General features: G+C 39.4%; 1 protein-coding gene across 1 annotated transcript; it reads left to right on the forward strand.

Moving 5' to 3' along the window:
- The first annotated feature begins 2,980 nt into the window (after positions 1 to 2,980).
- LOC111883676 (uncharacterized) lies at positions 2,981 to 3,715 on the forward strand. The gene has a single exon (XM_023879998.1). The coding sequence runs from the start codon at positions 2,981 to 2,983 to the stop codon at positions 3,713 to 3,715; it is 735 nt and encodes a 244-aa protein (XP_023735766.1).
- The last annotated feature ends 11,828 nt before the right edge of the window (positions 3,716 to 15,543 follow it).

The following is a 15,543-nucleotide window of genomic DNA, read 5'->3' on the forward strand; positions in this document are numbered from 1 at the left end:
ATATTGAGCCCAATGTATTCCATGACGTGTTTATTGGGTCTTGCGACCTACTTACATGTTAATTTGGGCCTAAGCTATAGACTACATGTTTATTGGGCTTTTGTGGCCCATATACATGTCTATTGGGCCCAAATTACCCTCTTACATGTTATTGGGCCTTTGTGGTCTAATTACATGCTAATTTGGCTTGGAATGGAATTCATATGATAGTGGATCATAACTATACAATCATTAAACTTCGTATACTTATATATGTACCGTTTGAATACAAAAACATACCACATATCCGTAAACATTAAACATAGTACAAAAGGGGTTGAGAATCTAGTGAGACATGTCGGTTGGCAACTTTGAGTGTAAAATCCTAGCCTGTAGTTATAATCAGAGTTTCTTGGTAGGAAAGCGGGAGTTTGTGTATAGATCTATACGAGGTGACCCCCCACGCCTTGGGTGTTCGCTACAGCTAGACTAGGCCAGTCTAGGGCTACAAAATCCTTAGCAAGACCGGCATTTGGAAAAATACCAAGACCAGTGACCTAGTCATTATCATGCATGGTTATAACGGCTCATATAGCGATTCAATACCAAAAGTTTAACCTTTTAAAGATAAACTCTTTGATTGTGTCAATGCAAAATGACTAATTTAACGATACAAGAATCTAGACGTTGTTATAAAACATAAAATATCGGATTTTATGGGGAAATTATTTATATGCACTTATCATTTGTTCAAAATACAATGAATCTAAACTACACTGATATAAGTTATAACTATGAAATTCACCGATGCATTTATACTTGATTTTCAAATCATTTTCAGACATTTTACAGAAAATATCGGATTTTCTAGGTTTCTATGAAAGATACAAAGACTTTTACTCAAACATACTTATGAACTCACCAACATTATATATGTTGACCATTTTCAAAATAACTTGTATTCTCAGGTAATCGTTAACCAGAAAGAATTGCAAGTGTGTATGGTTTCATTTTATGTAACAGCACTTATCGTACTTTTACCAATGTGAACTTATGTATTTAAACAATGTACTTGATGTGAACAATGCTAGTTGTATTATGTAATGTTGGTGATGATCGTGTTTAGATTCATGTATATTCATTGTGATGATTATTCAATTGTTAGTCACACGAGCCCCCAAATGTTTCCGCCGTCTGGTTCGGGGGTGTGATAGGTTGGTATCAAAGCAATGTTTATAGTGTACTAGCATATCTAACCATACATGATATGCAACTATAAACACAATGAGACTAAATAACTCTGAACAAAACAAAAATTTCACACGTATGTGCGCATAGTAGGATAAAAATCTAACAACATCTAATAAAAGCTTTTGGAGGAAATTGAACACTATGATTAAACCTAGACAGTTATGTAGTCATATTAGGGATAAATATAGCCTGATTAACTATATTTATTCATAATTTGACCAACATGTGTTCGGTAGTAATCATAGCGGGAAACGAATCCAAAAGCCTACCCCACTCTCCAATAACTCTAGGGAACCCAAACACAAATAATTAAAAATACTATCAGAGTAATTAAAAATATGACTTATATATGCACTCTTGTGTAGTCCATATGGTTGGTTTCGTCCACCCTGGAGATCCCTACTTTCCCAATCAAGGAAATAACAGATGGCTAGAGGAATCCGAAGAGGAACCTGAAGACTAACCTGAAGAGGAGCCTGAAGAGGACCCTGAGGAAAAAGAAATTGAATAGGGACCTGCGAAACCTGTGGCAGACGATGGTGAAGAAGAGTCTGGTGATGACAACAATGATGATTCGGAAGCAGAGTGCGAAGTCATCAATCCACCATCCCCATTGAGGGTGCCGGCTCACCGAATGGGCCCGAGTGGCCCTACACCTCCCTGGGGTATCGAAATTTGGAGATGGAGCAGGCAACAGGGACAAAGACCCCCGTTTGGCATGGCATGTGAGTTCTATTACTTGAGGGAGGGAGGACCGGCTGATCGAGCACTTCCAGTCGTGGTGAGACGATTGAGGGATACTGGCGATCTGGCTCAGACCACCGCCAATCAGATGCACCAGATGCAGACTTGCTTTAAGCGGGTGGAGCAGGAAACGCGAGAGGTTATCCGAGAGTTCCACATGAGGCAGGTGAGGTGGGAGACTCGACTCTGAGATGAGGAGCGATAGGTGACTCGCCTTCAGGGAGCATATATTTCCTCAGCACCACCCCCTGACACATCCCACCATGACTAGGACCAACCGTATCTTTCGCCAGTACTATGTTATGTGATCTATGTTATGCACTATCGACTCTATGTTTAAGTGATTACACTACTCATAGGGTCGTCATGCTTCCGGATTTTTATATTTCTATGTACTGTATGCCTTTTGGCAAACTTTCATGTATCAAAACTATTACTATTAATGAAAATGCCTTATGTTTTATCATGACATTGTTATTTGCTATGTGTTTTACTTCCTTGTTTTATGTCAATGTGTGAAATTACTTAAGTACATGTTATACCCCTATTCTATAGGATCACAAACTCACAAAAACCATAGGCACTCAACATCTTTCCGTTCCATGACAGAAAGATGTCTCAAAGACCCAACCGTGGAAACAACGCAACACCAACCCCGCCAGAAATAAACTCGGTTGCATTCCAAGCAGCAGTGTCCGCTGCGGTCACTACAACACTTGTGCAAATTCACAATGGAAACAACGGAGAAGGCAACAGGTAGGGAGCCGGAAGCAAAAATCAAGGGACAAACCACGAAGCCACACGACCATGCACCTACAAGGATTTCACCAACGCTAAACCTCGGACCTTTAATGGGATAGGAGGCATCATAGCCCTGAAGAGATGGATTAAGAAAGTAGAGTCTGTTTTTGAAATTTGTGGGTGTCCGGATGAGTGTAAGTTCAAGTTCGTAGTCTACACGTTCGTTGGCCAAGCTCTCTCCTGGTGGAATGGCCACGTAGAGGCCATGACACTCCTGGTGGCGAACGCGATGCCCATGGAAGAGCTGAAGGAGATGATGCTCACAAAATATTGTCCTAGAGGTGAGATTCAGAAGATAGAACAAGAGTTGTGGAACCTCACGGTTCAAAACACCAATATCAACGCATACATATCTAGGTTTAGTGAGCTATCTCTTCTGTGTCCCGGAATGATCACCTCACAAGAGAAAAAGATTGAAAGGTTTATCTGGGGACTGACTGAACCTATCCAAGGGAATGTCATTGCAGCAAACCCTAAGACGTTTGATAATGCCAAAAGACTGGCCAATAAGTTGTACGATCATGGCAATAAGAAGGGTGCCAAGATAGTGGAAGCGGAGGTTAAGAAGGAAGAACAGAACAAGGAGGGGAAAAACAAGAAGCGAAAAGGGAAGCAAAACTCGAAATCGTCTAAGAAGCAACAAACGGTGTCTGTCCATGCTGCAACACAAGCTACTGCCACACCACATGCTCCAGCCTCATCCATGCCAAATGCTTCCAAACAGTACTCGAGAAATCCCCCCAAGTGTAACAAATGCAACTTCCACCATCACGGGGAGTGCAGAGAGATGAGTTGCACAAGGTGCAATCGAAAAGGCCATATAGCGAAGTATTGTAGGACTCGGTTTCAACAGAACCAGATGAAAAACAACAATAACAACACTAATACTGGAGATAGCTACACGTGTTACGGATGTGGGAAAACTGGGCATATCAGGTGAAACTGCCCCAACACGAACAATCAGGGGACAGTAACAGCAGGGAGAGTACTGACAATGGGTCAGGGTGAAGCAGTGCAGGACCTATCCGTTGTCACCGGTACGTTCCTACTTAACGACTCATATGAATACATCTTATTTGATAGTGGAGCGGAGCGAAGTTTTGTGAGTAATAATTTCAAATACTTACTAAAACAACAACCCCAAAAGCTTAATGAAGCCTTCACAGCGGAAATGGCTAATGGGAAGACTGAATTAACTAAGGATATCTATGTGGGGTGTACACTAACTCTAAACAATCACACCTTCCAAATAAACTTAATGCCTGTAAATATTAGGAGTTTTGATGTGATCATTGGCATGGATTGGTTAAGCCCCCATCATGCCGATGTTATGTGTCACGAGAAGGCCGTTCGCCTTCATCTTCCTAACCACAAAACCCTAATAATCTACAGAGATAAAACTGGCGCAAACATTCGCCTTATCATGAGTATCAATGCGCAAAAGTGTCTACAAAAGAAGAACTACGCATTCCTGGATCACGTGGTGGATAAAACCAAAGAGGAAGCAAGCATTCACAACATCCCAATGGCGTGTTATTTCCCGGATGTGTTTCCAGAAGATCTTTCGGGAATACCCCCAAAATGACAAATCGAATTCCGAATCGACCTAGTGCCTAGAGCCACTCCAATCGCCAAATCAACATATAGGTTGGCTCCTACAGAAATGCAAGAATTATCAAGCCAACTGAGCGAACTCCTGAATAAAGGATTTATCATACCCAACTTCTCGCCATGGGGAGCTACGTTTCTTTCCATTAAAAAGAAAGACGGATCCTTCAGGATGTGCATCGACTATAGGGAATTAAATAAGCTAACCATCAAAAACCGGTATCTATTTCCACGAATCGATGATCTATTTGACCAGCTTAAGGAGATAGGTACTTTTCAAAGATAGATCTGAGATCCGGTTATCATCAACTCAGAGTCAGATAAGAGAACATTCCTAATATTGCTTTCAGAACTCGTTACTGTCATTACAAATTCTTCGTAATGCCCTTCGGTCTAACGAATGCCCCCGCTGCATTTATGGACCTTATGAACCGAGTCTGCCGCCCATTCCTTAATAAATTCGTAATCGTTTTCATTGATGATATTCTCGTGTACTCTTGAAGTGAAGAAGATCATAGCTAACACCTCCGAAAGATTTTAGAAACCCTGCGGGCCAAAAAGTTGTATGCAAAACTCTCTAAGTGCGAATTCTGGCTCCGCAGTGTAAACTTTCTGGGCCATGTAGTCAGTCAAGAAGGAATACATGTGGACCCCTCCAAGATCAAAGCAATCGAAAGTTGGGCAACTCCGGCAACGCCAACGAAAATTCGCCAATTCTTGGGCCTCGCAGGCTACTACTGAAGATTCATTCAGAACTTCTCCAAGATAGCCAAGCCCCTCACCACATTGACTCAGAAAGGCGTACCTTTCAACTAGACCAAGAAAAGAAATTACCTTCCAATCCTTGAAGCAAGCCCTCTGTAGTGCTCCAGTGCTATCCTTACCGAAGAGAACCGAAGACTTCATAGTTTACTGTGATGCTTCAAATCAAGGATTAGGTTGTGTCCTCTTGCAATGAGAGAGGGAAATTGCTTACGCATCCAGACAACTGAAAACGCATGAAGTAAATTACACCACGCACGATCTTGATCTGGGGGCAGTGGTCTTCACCCTAAAAATTTGGAGGCACTACCTCTATGGTACAAAGTGCACCATCTTTACAGACCACAAGAGCCTCCAACACATTCTAAATAAAAAAGAACTAAAAATGAGGCAACGAAGATGGGTTGCACTGTTAAATGATTATGAGTATGAAATCAAATACCACCCAGGAAAGGCTAATGTAGTAGCCGATGCCTTGAGCCGAAAGGAGTATTCAAGTCGTCTTGTGAAGACCCTGTCAATCACCATCCAATCTCATCTACCCTCACAGATCAAGGAAGCCCAATTGGACGCATTGAAGCCAGAGAATGTCGCTAGTGAATCGCTACGAGGAATGGAGAAGGAGCTCAAAGTCAAAGACGACGGAACCTACTACTTCATGAATAGAATTTGGGTTCCCAAAATTGGGGGATTTAGAGAGATAGTCATGCATGAAGCCCATAGGACATGATATTCCATTCATCCAGGGTAAAAAAATGTATTTGGATATCAAGCATCAATATTGGTGGCCTAATATGAAGGCAGAGATAGCCACTTTCATGGGCAAGTGCCTTACTTGGGCCAAGGTGAAAGTAGAATACCAAAAGCCCTAGGGACTACTGCAACAACCAGTGATATCTGAGTGGAAACGGGAAAGGATTACTATTGACTTCGTGACCAAATTGCCAAAGACGGCAGACGGATTGGATGCTATCTGGGTAATCGTCGATAGATTAACAAAATCCGCTCATTTCCTGCCAATAAAAGAATCCTACAAGATGGAAAAGTTGACCCGAATTTACATCAAGGAGGTTGGAGACTCCATGGAGTGCCAGTATCTATTATCTCAGATTGAGAAAGCAGATTTACTTCAAGATTCTGGCAATCTCTTCAGAAGGCAATGGGGACACAGCTAGATATGAGCACCGCCTACCACCCACATACGGATGGTCAGAGTGAGCGTACAATCCAGACACTCGAGGATATGCTCTGAGCTTGTGTGATTGATTTTGGTAAGTCATTGGATACCCACTTGCCTCTGATCGAATTCTCTTATAACAACAGTTACCATATGAGCATCAAGGTTGCTCCCTTCGAGGCTCTCTATGGTCGTAAATATAGATCGACCCTATGTTGGGCCGAGGTGGGTGACACTCAATTAGCAAAAAGGAAATCGCCATCCAGTGCTCTTACATGACCCGAAATCATTCGTGAAACAACCAAGAAGATAGTCCAAATCAAAGCTCGACTTCAGGCATCGCGAGACCGACAAAAGAGTTATGCTGACAAGCGGCGAAAGCCACTAGAATTTCAAGTCGGGGATCACATGCTATTAAAGTTCTCTCCATGGAAGGGAATGATTTGATTTAGGAAAAGAGGAAAATTGAACCCGCGATACATTGGACCGTTCGAGATTCTTGCCCGGATTAGTCCAGTGGCTTACAAGCTGCAGCCACTCGCCGAGCTCAACAACGTACACCCAGTGTTCCATGTCTCAAATCTGAAAAAGTGTCTATCAGATGAAACCCTTGTCTTACCTTTTGAAGAGATTGAGATAAACGAGAATCTCCTTTTCATCGACGAACCAGTCGAGATTATGGATAGGGAGGTGAAGCGTACAAAGTAAAGTCACATCCCGATCGTGAAGGTTCGATGGAGCGCAAAACGCGGACCGGAATTCACGTGGGAACATGAAGACCAGATGAAGTAGAAGTACCCTCACTTATTCTTTCCTTTACAAACCTAGTTTTCAAAAGAATTTCGGGACAAAATTCCCTCTAACGGGGGGATGATGTCACAACTAGCATTTTAGTTAGGAAATTCTATACCTATGTAACCATTCAACTATTGTAAATCATATACTCTACATAAATCTCACACATTGCTCGTTTAGATTCATCAAAGAGTCTGAAACCCTAAGAACCATGGTTTAAGTCCATATTGGACTAGGATTTCCTTATTGGGCCTAATGGACCAATAAGCATCCAATTCAACCATTTTGGGCTTGGAAACCTTATTTGGAGTCTAATTGGACCCAATTCAAAAATCTAAAACATTTTTGGACCATTTGGGTCTAGAATGATTCATTCTAACCCTAATGGGCCTTATTGGGCCATAACTAATCCAATTAACCTTAGTGAGCCATAAGCCCATTCTTTTATTCTATTTGGCCCGTGAATGCTTCCAAGGGCCCAATGGGCCAAAAAAATTTATGTTTAGGATCCAAAGATCCTAACTAAAGTTAATGGGTCCAAAATACTCCACCCTTTCTTCTTGGCCCAAAATCTCGGCCCATGTAAACAAAAAAACGAAGTGAAATGAGGGGGGAGTTGACTTTGGAGGTGCCACCTCCATTTTGTTCAACAAGTATCCATGCAAGGACCCCCATACATCCATGCTAGTCACCTCACTACTCTCTCTCCCATCTCATCTTCTATTCTCGGTTGAGAGCCACAACACACACACTACACAAAATTCTCTCTATTACTCTCAAGAATCATTCACCTTCTTCCTCCAAAAATCTCAAAACTTTGCTTGGGTTTCAAGAGGATTTTCACAAGATAATCATCATTTCTTGGTAATTCTTTACACATCCAAGTCTTATAACTTCATTCTCATGTTAGATCACTCCTTTAAGCAAAGTTTTTGGTGATCATACTCCTAGAAATCTTCTTAAGTTCGAGATCTACTCAAGGGAGTTTGCTAGGGCCAAAAATCACTTCCTCTCTTTCCATTTTTCTTCAAAAACCGAGACATCAAGCAAAGGTGAGTTCATACCCCCCTTGTTTTCAAATTTTATATGATTTTTGGGGGAGAATGCAAGTAAAATGTATAGATCTATGTGTTATATGCATGTTTTGTGTGAATTCTTAGTTTATTTGGTAATAATGTGTTAGATCTTAGCAAATCTCGAAATTTTAAATATTATATAGCAAAGATCTATGAAACATGACATTATATACATCACATTACCAAGCCAAAAGTGATTACATGTTTAAGATACAAAAGATTTCAACAAAAACCTTGTTAAAGGTCAAAATTGTCAAGAAAACAAAAGATAAGGGCAAAAAGTGACATTTATGTTTTTATAAGGGCCAAACAGGTCCTACATGTATAAAAAGATATTTTTATGTTAAACATACTTTAAAAAGGGCCAAAAATGCAAATTTAAGCTTAATGGGCCAAAACTTTTGGGCATCACAGTTTTGGGCCCAATTTGCGAAAAACAATGAAGTTTTAGGGTTAAAAATGTTATTTGGTCAAAGTTTGAGTCATAAATGTAAATAAACCAAATTTAGGGGTGAAAATAATATTTATTTTCAAATTGGACCAAAAATGTAAAATTTTCCAAAATTGGCCCAAAAGTGTAAACGTTACAAATAAGGGGCTGAAAATGCACATTTTGCAAAATAGGGTTTTAAATGCAAAAGTATAACTTTTTGGGCTAAAACCGTAAATTTTTAGACATTTGGGACAAAATTGCAAATTTTTATAACTTATGGACTAAAGTGTCATTTTTACAAAACTTTGGGCCTTAATTAAAAATTGGAGGAATATTAGTCAAAAATGTCATTTTTATAAAAAGAAAACTTCTTATTATCAATCTAATATACCTTGAGTTAAAACAAACTACGGAACAAAACGAATGAATGGAATACGTCGATAACTATTTATTGGGCTTAATATTCATGTTACTTGGCCATTGGGCCCTAAGGGCCCAATTAAGTGTATATTGAGCCCAATGTGTTCCATGACATGTTTATTGGGTCTTGCGACCTACTTACATGTTAATTTGGGCCTAAGCTATAGACTACATGTTTATTGGGCTTTTGTGGCCCATATACATGTCTATTGGGCCCAAATTACCCTCTTACATGTTATTGGGCTTTTGTGGTCTAATTACATGCTAATTTGGCTTGGAATGGAATTCATATGCTAGTGGATCATAACTATACAATCATTAAACTTCGTATACTTATATATGTACCGTTTGAATACAAAAACATACCACATATCTGTAAACATTAAACATAGTACAAAAGGGGTTGAGAATCTAGTGAGACATGTCGGTTGACACCTTTGAGTGTACAATCCTAGCCTATAGTTATAATCAGAGTTTCCTGGTAGGAAAGCGGGAATTTGTGTATAGATCTATACGAGGTGACCCCCCAAGCCTTGGGTGTTCGCTACAGCTAGACTAGGCAGTCTAGGGCGACAAAATCCTTAGCAAGACCGGCATTTGGAAAAATACCAAGACCATCGACCTAGTCATTATCATGCATGGTTATAACGGCTCATATAGGGATTCAATACCAAAAGTTTAACCTTTTAAAGATAAACTCTTTGATTGTGTCAATGCAAAACTACTTATTTAACGATACAAGAATCTAGACGTTGTTATAAAACATAAAATATCGGATTTTCTGGGGAAATTATTTATATGCACTTATCATTTGTTCAAAATACAATGAATCTAAACTATACTCATATAAGTTATAACTATGAAATTCACACATGCATTTATACTTGATTTTCACATCATTTTCAGACATTTTACAGAAAATATCGGATTTTCTGGGTTTTTATGAAAGATACAAAGACTTTTACTCAAACATACTTATGAAGTCACCAACATTATATATGTTGACCATTTTCAAAATAACTTGTATTCTCAGGTAATCATTAAGCAGGAAGAATTGCAAGTGTGTATGGTTTCGTTTTATGTAACATCACTTATCGTACTTTAAACAATGTGAACTTATGTATTTAAACAATGTACTTGATGTGAACAATGCTAGTTTTATTATGTAATGTTGGTGATGATTGTGTTATGATTCATGTATATTCATTTTGATGATTGTTCAATTGTTAGTCACACGAGCCCCCAGACTTTTCCGCCGTCTGGTTGGGGGTGTGACAGACGTTGCACAACATACCTTTTTGTGGGTAGAAATGAAATATGGTTCTTAGCCTTTGATAAAATAATTTTGGGTAATTCTCAAATCACTGAGTAAATTCTTGTTTTATACATATCTTCAAACATGAACACTTTTGGTCCAAACTTTTCACTACTAACTATCCTAGTGAAATTAAGCTGACTAGCTCAAGTTATGTTGATTATTATTAGAACTTAGAAATTTGCTTAAGTATGAAAATAACAGTGGAGATATCAGGGAAGCTATATGTTGGTCTCATAGACCATGATTCAACCAATGTAAGTGCAAGAACATAATATAAGACTTCAAAGTAAAAAAGAATGAATCATGAACTTATTCTGATTTGACATACTCTTATTGTTCTTCACACATAAAACTATTAATATTTCTCTCAAGGAACACATACAAATACATAAACCCTAAAATAACAAATATACTAGATTTGGATGATAAAGTTCAATCCCTATAAAACAGTTAGTCTTCCATCAGATAAGGAAATAAATCCTTCTCTATCATTGAAAAAATCTCAATCACTAAATATCGGGATTTATCCTTAGAGAACACGTCTTAGTCAGCTACAGTATTCAATATGGATCGAGTTGACGGCAACAACTCAACTGAATCACCTGCTTATCAACTGGATGATATAGACAACTAACTAATGCAACATCGTAACTCATCAAATCATTGGGTTTGTCCTTAACAGTCCCCCCACTATTTGGTGATGTCAAACTATACTAAGTGCTACAACAAAACTATATGAATAACTCTTTATATTTCATAAAGATCACACATTTACAAAAGATCTAACAAAACTATACAAACTCGGACTGCTAATTCTTGATCACAACAACCTCATTAATAATCTCTGGCTTAACTACGATGAAGTTTATATGCTTAAAGTCTTATATTTGTTTGTCCAGCTCCAAAGATAACTACAAGTGAAACCCCCTGGATATGTCTTTATGATTGTACTCATCTTTGAGATAAAAATATATGATGAATAGGGGATTTGGAGATTTTTCGTGTTACACAAAACTCACATATGTCCACCATTGTCAACATATAGCATCCAACATATACTATCCCATATCAGGGCGATGTGATAAGCTTCAGGTTGATAGGTGGTACACAAGCTAAAAGCTTGGTGCCAATGAGTGTAGTACTTATGGGTAACACATCCCTTTTAGAAGTTGGACTGGCTATATCAGTACACCTCTTCTTTGCTCCTTTTTCATCACTAGAGTTAGTTGCTTCATGAATTAAGTTTAGTTGCTTGACCTTTGAGATGAGTTCAGTCAAAGCAATGTTCTTATCATTGCAATGTTTTCCTTTTTATATGTCCACCATACTCATCATTTCCATCCATTATGAGTAGCCATATGATACTAGCATAGAGAGTTGAACTGATTAATGGTAGGGATTTTACTATTTTGAGTAAGATGCACATTTAGAATTTTGTTTCCAACTGGTTTGGTGCATCTCACCTTAATTATCTCCTCAAGATTTTTTCTTGTTGTAACAACCTAATCAAATATCTTTTGGTTGGCAGCCTTATTCAATTCTTCTAGCTTTTATCTTTTCTAAATTGCTTTTGAGACCTGATCAATTAGCTCTTGTTGCTTAACATGATATCCCTCTATGACAGCTACTTGCTTGCTATCTTATCATCTATCTTTTCTATATTCTCTTTCAACAATTTATGATTATTCTCTAAAGAGAACTGTCGTGCTTCTTGAAGACACTCCCAACTCTTGAGCCATCTATTATATGATAGTGATTTTATGTTTCTTGCTAGGATTAGGGTATCAAAATCAAGGGGGCTTGAGGAGGTATTCAGTTGCTCGCCTTAAGATATGACTCTTTAGGTGAACTTGATAGACAATCTTGAGTGGAATTGTCTGTAGAAATATCATGCATAAAAGACATATCAAGGCCAATAAAGTCTTCATCTTTAGAATCTTAAACATCTTGACCTTACTTCCATGAACTGAGCACTCCTCCTTATTTCAACCCTGTCGCCTAAGCTGAGGACTCCCCCTCAACGTTTGACTTCTCCCCTTTTTTGACATTAACCGACATGGAGAGCAAGAGCCATAATAGCAGCTCTGGAAGGAGAGGAAGAAACATCAATAGCATCATCTATGATGGAAGTAATAATTGGCGATGTAGGCATGACAGCATGCTATGAAAAATATGTCAGAGCAGTGGATGAATTGTAACACCGTGATTTTTCAAACAATTTTTTTTTTCATTTTAAATTACAAAAATTCTCATAATACATTTCACAAAAATCCCAGTAATCAATTAACAAAACACAATTCCATAATAGTTAAATTAATAATCCAGGATCCTCCAAAAGATAACTCTTTATCTCGTGTGTACAATCAAACCGTCGCCTTCCCGTGATCCTGAAAAACACCTGAAACACATAACACATAACACGGTAAGCACGAAGCTTAGTGAGTTCCCCAAAATACCACATACAACTCATTGGCCACTCGAGGCTATAACTATGTAAGACCCTCTTGGTCAATGTGTCTCAGTGGGACCCTCTAGTTCCACAACTCTGGTGGACCCTCCGGTCCTAACTATGGGACCCTCTGGTCCTAACTCTGTAAGCTCATAATACTGATACATAGCATAAATTACATATACACAATACAAGATATCACAGTACTCAAGTAAACACATAAGATCAACATATACACAGATTACTATAACAACATAAGTCACAAAGACAGTATGCATGATAACACATAACACATTATAAATAAATAAGACTCTCCGGTCGATAATGTACTAAGACCCTCTAGTTAATAAGGTAATTAAGACCCTTCGGTCAATAACACGAATAAGACCCTCCGGTCACACATAAATTACCACACGGTTAAGTATAGTGAGAAGACTCACCTCGGGTGGCGAACAGATCCTATAAATGCTGCTGCTACACTCCGACTTCTATCACTAAGCCAAACCCACATATAACCCCATTAGGATCTAAGACCAACCTTCAAATTATTAGGTCTAAACATGGTCTACCAACCTCGTCCATATATGACTCGAGTCTATTGGGCCCACCATGGCCCAATTTTCCAAATTGGGACCAAACCCTTATATGGGCCTTACCCTAAAGCCCATCTAAATATTCTAGTCCACATGACTGCTCTTGGATGGTCCATCAATGGCCCAAATACTAAAACCCAATAGGAAGGCCCAATCACAAGGCCCAAGTAAAAATTTAGGGTTTTCACATAAAATGACGATTATGGTTAAATATTTCTCACTTAACCCATTAAGTCCATTATTCCACTAATAGATCATATAATAAAATTGTCATGGGTTTTATCTTCAGTCCACTAGTCCAAACGCGGGTCCCAATAGGCCCAAATCAACAAACCCAAAATTAGGGTTTTCTAAACCCTAATTAGGATTTCTATCCCAAGCACGAGCTAACCCGGTCCAATATTAAGTAATTGGGCTAATTAGGGTTCCACTAGGTTAACACCACCCACTGCCACCTCGGGCAGTGGTGGTCAACGGCGGCTCCCGGCGGCAGCCTCCATTTCTAACGGTGGTGGTGGTGGTTCCGGCCCAAAGAGTGCATAAACAACCTCAAACATAAAATATACGCGCACACAGCCACCTCCCATGGTGGCTGGTGGTGGCAGAAGGCAAATCTAGGTGGCAGCCACCACCTTAAGGTGGTGGTTGTCGATTTTCCGGTCCAATCATTTTCATATAACACCACAAATGTCGAGAATAGCTCATGTACTCGACCATACATAGCTCAGCCACCCTCACCGACGGCTGCCATAACCGAAATGAGCAGAAACGTAACCATAAGGTCACCGGCAGCAGGTGGCGACGTCCCACGACGTCCATCCGGTAGAAACGAAGAAGAAGAAAGAAGGTGGGTGGCTGGTGGTCTTACCGAGGGCCTTCTGGTCACGCCAGACCTGTGCAACGACGAACGCGGATGAAGCCGCCGATCTCGGTGACTCCTCGGGCTCCTTTACGTCTCCGACAACAGCAAGGAGATGGTGCTCAACGACGCTTCAACGATGAGGCAGCAATCGGCGGTCTTGGAGCCTCTCACGGCGACGGCTGAAGAGAGGTTACATGATGGTGGCGACGACTTCCACTTTAGGTTTAGGGTTACCCTCCTCCAAGTGACAGGGAAAAGAAACACGAAATTAATCCTGTGACATGTGAAACTTTGGACCTTTTGACAATTTCATCCCTCCCCCACGAAGCCTTCTTCAACTTTAACCCAATATTTACCTTTTTAGCCCATACTTCCATAATTCTCTTCAATCTAAATCCCAATAGTTACCTTGCAGCCCCTGATTCCATAAATTCATTACAATTAAGGTCCAAAACTTACCAAATAGCCCCTGCCCTCCGAAATCTTTACAATTTAAATCATGAACTTACACGTTTAACCCCCATAAATCCAAAATTACATCAATTGACTCCCCCGACACCCTTACTCCGCTAAATGTTATTTATTTTGGAGCTATAAATCTTTATCTATTTATTTATTCAAGAATCGGGATGTTACATGAATATACAACTATAGAATATCCATCTATAGTGGAAGCTAGAGTTGTAGATAATAGCTTCTCAATGTTATCCAACTGAGAATATATGTTATCAACCTTCAAGTCTAGAAAGGCTACATAGGAATCTATCTTTGAAGACAAGGCATGCATGGCAATTAGAAAGGTGGATAAGGTGACAAAGTGAAAAGCAAGTCGATGTTATTAGGACGGGAAAATAGTATATCTCCTAAAGGTTGGAGTCCTTTAAGGGGTGGGTTGTGTAACTCGATTGACCTTTGGAGGAGAGACTGGAGCATCTTCAAAGGAAGAGGAAAAATATATAAGTTTCTTTAGGGTAACAAGCATATAGGTATTTGTATGAGTACTCGCGTGTTCTTCAGCTGGCTAATAGCATGACTTGTTTCATTGGCATGAAGAGACGTATCAGCACATGTAGATTGGACACAATTTAAGAAGGATCCTATGGAGGTGGTTGGGTAGGGTGTTTTCTACCGTTTGAGATTCATAAATACTCTCAAAATCCTCTCAACTTATGGTAGGCTTCAATTGGGGTGTCTTTGTTTTCATAATATGAAGTTCCATTTTGCCATAAAAATAGCATTTGAAGATCTCTACTATAAAAACTTCAAAAACAATGT

Source organism: Lactuca sativa, chromosome 3, assembly GCF_002870075.4.
Source record: "Lactuca sativa cultivar Salinas chromosome 3, Lsat_Salinas_v11, whole genome shotgun sequence".
Lineage (NCBI taxonomy): Eukaryota > Viridiplantae > Streptophyta > Magnoliopsida > Asterales > Asteraceae > Lactuca > Lactuca sativa.

Coding starts and splice junctions, on each gene's coding strand:
- LOC111883676 (XM_023879998.1), top strand. CDS start 2,981: ATGACACTCCTGGTGGCGAACGCGATGCCCATGGAAGAGCTGAAGGAG.